The sequence below is a fragment of the Brachyistius frenatus genome, unplaced genomic scaffold, assembly GCF_029030835.1.
Source record: "Brachyistius frenatus isolate BFR_SWC_R1_liver_20210118 unplaced genomic scaffold, ASM2903083v1 Contig_385, whole genome shotgun sequence".
Taxonomy (NCBI): domain Eukaryota; kingdom Metazoa; phylum Chordata; class Actinopteri; family Embiotocidae; genus Brachyistius; species Brachyistius frenatus.
This window is the reverse complement of record NW_027210984.1, coordinates 45,001-50,000: the sequence shown is the minus strand read 5'-3', so window position 1 is coordinate 50,000 and position 5,000 is coordinate 45,001. Positions and strand designations below refer to the sequence as shown.

Genomic DNA, 5,000 nt, shown 5'->3' with positions numbered 1-5,000 from the left:
GAGGGGAGGGAAAGGGGAAGGAGAAGGGAGAGGGGAAGAAATGATTGGCAGTAAAATGTGGAGGTAGAATTGAACAGCAAAGAACAAGTACCTGTAGGAAAAGAGAGGAAGGTGCACACAGGATGGAGCAGAAAGAGGACATGTGAATGATAAAGGAAGGTGTTTGGTGGTGCTCTGAAGTTCTCATATGTCCCCCGCTACACGACAAAAGTCTCTCTGCGTGTGTGTGTGTGTGTGTGTGTGTGTGTGTGTGTGTGTGTGTGTGTGTGTGTGTGTGTGTGTGTGTGTGTGTGTGTGTGTGTGTGTGTGTGTGTGTGTGTGTGTGTGTGTGTGTGGTTGCGGCGGCTTTTTTTTTTTCTGCTTTGCAATGCTCTCTTTATTCAGGCACCTCTCACACTCTCTACCTTAGTCTCTGTGTGACTCCATGCTCAACGGAAACCGTCTAGTCAACATGCATTAAATATTTTGTCGAAGAAGTGCTGATCTGAAGTTCACTTGGTCAGGTGTCATGATCTTATATTCCTAAAAATTTTTTTTTTATTTTTTGCATTTTGCATCACAAGCTATCTCAGCCGAGTTTTGTTATTTAGTTTTACCACAAGTCAAAAACTAAAAGCAGCAGAGTCTTCAGTTTGACAAGCAAATGCTGATCAACAGCTTTTGAGCTATATGATTTATACGGTTGTCAACTACTATGTTTCTATTGTTCAACATTAGTTTAACGTGTATACATGTTAGCGGGGCCTTCCTTCCTTCAACCTAATTCTCAGCCTCATCAGAAAAACGGAGTAGTAATTATTTTATCAAGGCGATTGCCGTTAAATGCGGTGCATTAAACGAACTGTCAGTACGGAGGGGATTATTAAAGCTAATACTGAATGGTACGTTGTCTCGTGTAGAATGGAGTCCGTTCATTGGGTCAAATGTGCTGCTGCTGCTGCTGCCAGAGGCAAAGGGAACGATTTTCCAAGTCATTATAGAATAAAAGATTTAATGGTTTGTAACTATTGCCTTGTATTTCTTCCCTCGTTTTTTTTTTCTCGACAATCTGCAGTACTGTGACTGCCTGGAGGTGGCGGCAATGCACCTAAGAGCTGTTTGCCAACCGCCTTTAATCAACAAAAGGTAGAGAGGAAGAGCACATTCATACACGCTCCCGTTAAGACGTTTGTCGCGCTGTAAAATTCAATGCAACGGTACAAACAGCAGGAACATGCTAAGTACACAACAACAGTTGGTGTGTGTGTGTGTGTGTGTGTGAAGTTGGGGGTTGTGGGTGTCTTCGGCTAAAAGTTGAATGGTTCCCAGCAAATATAGGGCCAGGCTATCGAAGAGAAACATGCCTTCCCCGTCAGAACCTGATCTTGAATCCAGTCCCACTCCACCTGTCCGTCCATTAGCCGTGAACACGGATACTGGCAGAGGGAACGTGGAGAAAGGTTCGGCCTTTGCAGTTTGAGCCGTGTGCGTTTTCATATACACCTGACCAGTCACTGCAAAAAGGACACGCCACAACACTGGACTCGACAAGCCTCCATCCTCTGTTCCGTACCTCGTGTACCTCGTTCTCTGTTACAGATTGTTCTCCAGCAGCAGTTCCCATCCGCTCACCCAGTAAATAAGCATAAAATAGCCCTAACTGTGGCAGATCATAGGGTAGGAGGAAGGGGGGGGGGGGGGCGGTCAGATTTGGAGTATAGCGCTTTGAGCTCCGCTGCGGGTTTTTTTTTTTTTCCTCCCTGTGCTGCTCTTTTCAGAATGGGGCCCATGAAATTATCCAACAGGATTATGTAAGGCACCATGGATTCTGCTGCGTCCTGTCATCCATGTGTCCATTGTCTTCCTCTCTCTCACTGATAGCCTGGTGCGTTAGCCATGAAGCTAGTCTTCACATTGTGTGTTGTAGCGTCATGTGAGCTTTACTAAAGCCGTGGTCATTTCCTCCAGCTTCATGAATATTTACATTATTTGTTGAGCCATCTGCTCAGAGCTGGATCTTTGCAAAATTGAGACCTTCTTAAAATGGTCATACATTGTTCACTTAGGGGCTTGATCAGCCTCAGAGTTGAGACCAGTTGAGCTCACAGTCACTGATGTACAGTATTTATGCAGTTTAAAGGTTTGCTGAGTTTCAATTTTCCTCATTCACTTTTGTTTCGGCGGGAGAGGGAGGGTGGGGGGTGGGGGTGGGGTGGGGGGGTGTATTCACCAGCCTGTAGGCCTTTTGTACGTCCATGACAGTGAACTTGGCATGTGAGAGCTCATCTCTTCAAACCCTTGCTGTTCCTGCCAGGGTCACGGGGTGACCTTGGAGCTGTGGAAGCCATGTTTACCAAAGACCCCTGTGTTCAGACTATGGCTGGGTGACCGCTTCCTTTCAAGCACATGCCATAAGCCTGAGAGAAACTCGGCTCTGTATGTAGTTTGGAATCTAGCTCTAGGAGAGATGCAGACATGTTGCATGACTGACACCGAGGCAACGGAGCCGCTTGTTAAATCTAATTAAATGGTTATTTTGTACAGTTATTTGCCATGTGTCAGGTTGCCAGCCCTGTTTTTGGGCAACAATGCCCGTCTGCTATAATATAAAAGTATTACTGTTCACAAAATGATGTTGATGTGTTTGTTGAACTCTCTTTATAATTTATGTAAAAGATCATTAACCTGGTATAAACTCTAAATGTCTTTGAAGCACACCGTTTAAAGAAGAAGGAGCATTTTAGGTCATCTGGAACTAATGATTATTTTGACTGTTGATTGATCTGTAATTTGTTTTATAATTTATTTGTGTTTGGTCTGTAAATTGTCCAAAAGATGCTCCTCACAGCTCAGCAAAACACACAATTCGATCATAACGTGTTTTATTTGGTCTGAACAGCAGCCAATACTCCCAAAGTATTTTGATAATAATAGCAGTTTTAAAGCTGAACCCAGCTAATTTCCTGTAATTACTCTGAATGACAAGCAATATTAAAAGTACTTAACTTCCTTGGTCTACAAATCGATTCATCACCACGGTTAATCTGTCGGCAGTCATGTTGATTTTGTTGTTCACTGAAAAAGAAATCACAAACCCTTGTTGTAATAATAAACCTTTTAGTTTTAACATTTACATCTCTTCAGCAAAGCAGCTAGGCTTGTATCAATGTAGGAATAATTAAGCACATAAACTAGAGTGTATGTGTGTGTGTTATTACGACTTTCTTAAACGCGCATGATTTGGTGTATAATATCAGCTATCATATCTACACTGTGAATATAGATTTGCATATTTACAGCACATACAGCTGAGACACTCTCTCTCTCTCTCTTGTCTTTAACTGTGCGCTGCTCTGTACACGTGTGTGTGTGTGTGTGTGTGTGTGTGTGTGTGTGTGTGTGTGTGTGTGTGTGTGTGTGTGTGTGTGTGTGTGTGTGTGTGTGCACGTGCACAGACTTGCAGCAGCCACCCTTGCCCCCACCCCTCTCATTAATATGTATGTGTTCTGAGGCAGCTAGCGAAGACAGTGTGTTTCTCACCCGCTGATTAATGCTGTCTGTCAATTACCTCTAGATCCAACCGTGCTGTGGAGCTTCCCCCAGGACCACACAGACCAGGTTGGAACACACTCTGCTTTTCTACCCCCCCCTCTCTCTCTCTCTCTCTCTCTCTCTCTCTCTCCAAATCTCTCACTCGTTCACTGTTACAGACAACCTCTACCACCTCCTCCTCTCCCATCTCCCTTCCTCTCCTCCTAATGCCCTCACTCACCCTGCCATCCTGTGGTAACCTCCCCCACCACCTATCATCACCACCACCACCACCACTCTCCTAAGGTGCTTCCTCTTCTTCTCTTCTTCTCTTCTCTCTCTCTCTCTCTCTTCCTCCTCCTCCTCCTCCTCTCTGTCTCTTTCTGTCTCACTGTACGTCTGTTGTTGGTAATGAAAAGCAGTGAGCAGGTCTTCAATAACTGACGAATCAGTAATTATCATGCAACCATGACAGGAATGCACACCTCTGTTTTCCCCTTTCTTTTTCCCTCTCTCTCTCTGTATTTCCATCTCTTGCTCGCTCTCTCATTGTCCTCCTCTGCCTGCTTCTTTTTGTTTCACATTCATAGTATGATTGTGTTCATTTACAATCTGAAAGCAAAAACTCTCCCTGGTTTGTGCTCTTTGGCTCACTGTGTTCTTCCTCAATCATTTAGAGATAAATAATGCCGGGTTATATATACCTTAACATCTCCTAACAGTCTGTATGGGTGATAAATCCCATTTTAACATGATTCAAAGGATGATTTTTGTATATTACAAATCAAGTTGTCCTATAATAACACTGTGCTCACCAAAGTATGATGGGGCAAGAAGTCACATGATCACAGGTTGAAAACAGGCCATAGGTTTTGCAACAAGCCAGATTATCTTAACCATTTTATTTGAAAGTCTTAATTCTACCTAAAATTCCCTCTATATTTGTTATTATCTTTGAGCACAACTATAGTAAATATAGTAGCTTAAAGTTTAACCAGGAAGTCTGTCTATGACCTGAATGGATGTTTACATCTGGCAGTTTAGGTAAGATTTGATGGTTTTCCTTTGTTTTCTCTAAAGATCCACTAATCCTAGACAGCAGATAGGTGTCGGCTCAAAACCTGACTTCATTAGGTGGAACTGGATATCAGCCATAAAATAACAGGTCACTATAAATACAGTTTCTTTGTTAAAATTCAGAGTTAAATGCAGTAATATTCATTCATGTGATGTGTTGCCAATTTGGCTTTTGGTGCCAAAGCAATCCCAGGCCTCATGTAAAATTACATAAAAAAAACTCAAATAATTCCCAAAGGTGAGGATTTTGAATTTGGCAAAAAGATGTATTGGTGTGGTATGGGTGGAAACGTTGCGCTGAAATATTGGAGTTGGTATCAAGAGATAAAAAACAAGCTTTGCGTCCGACTTGGGTGTTTGTTTAACCCGGTTTTTTTTGTTCGAAAATTTGTGTTTATTGGCTGCGTCTGACT

The 5,000-nt window shown here is 42.8% G+C and overlaps 1 protein-coding gene across 1 annotated transcript in view; it reads left to right on the top strand.

Moving 5' to 3' along the window:
- Nucleotides 1-5,000, top strand: part of dennd1b (DENN/MADD domain containing 1B) — a gene marked incomplete at its 3' end in the record, with an annotated part of 66,634 nt that overhangs the window by 17,605 nt on the left and 44,029 nt on the right. The window contains exon 3 of the mRNA XM_069724625.1: nt 3,554-3,597. Within this exon, the coding sequence (XP_069580726.1) occupies nt 3,554-3,597 (44 nt within the window). The remainder of the gene's footprint in view (nt 1-3,553; nt 3,598-5,000) is intronic.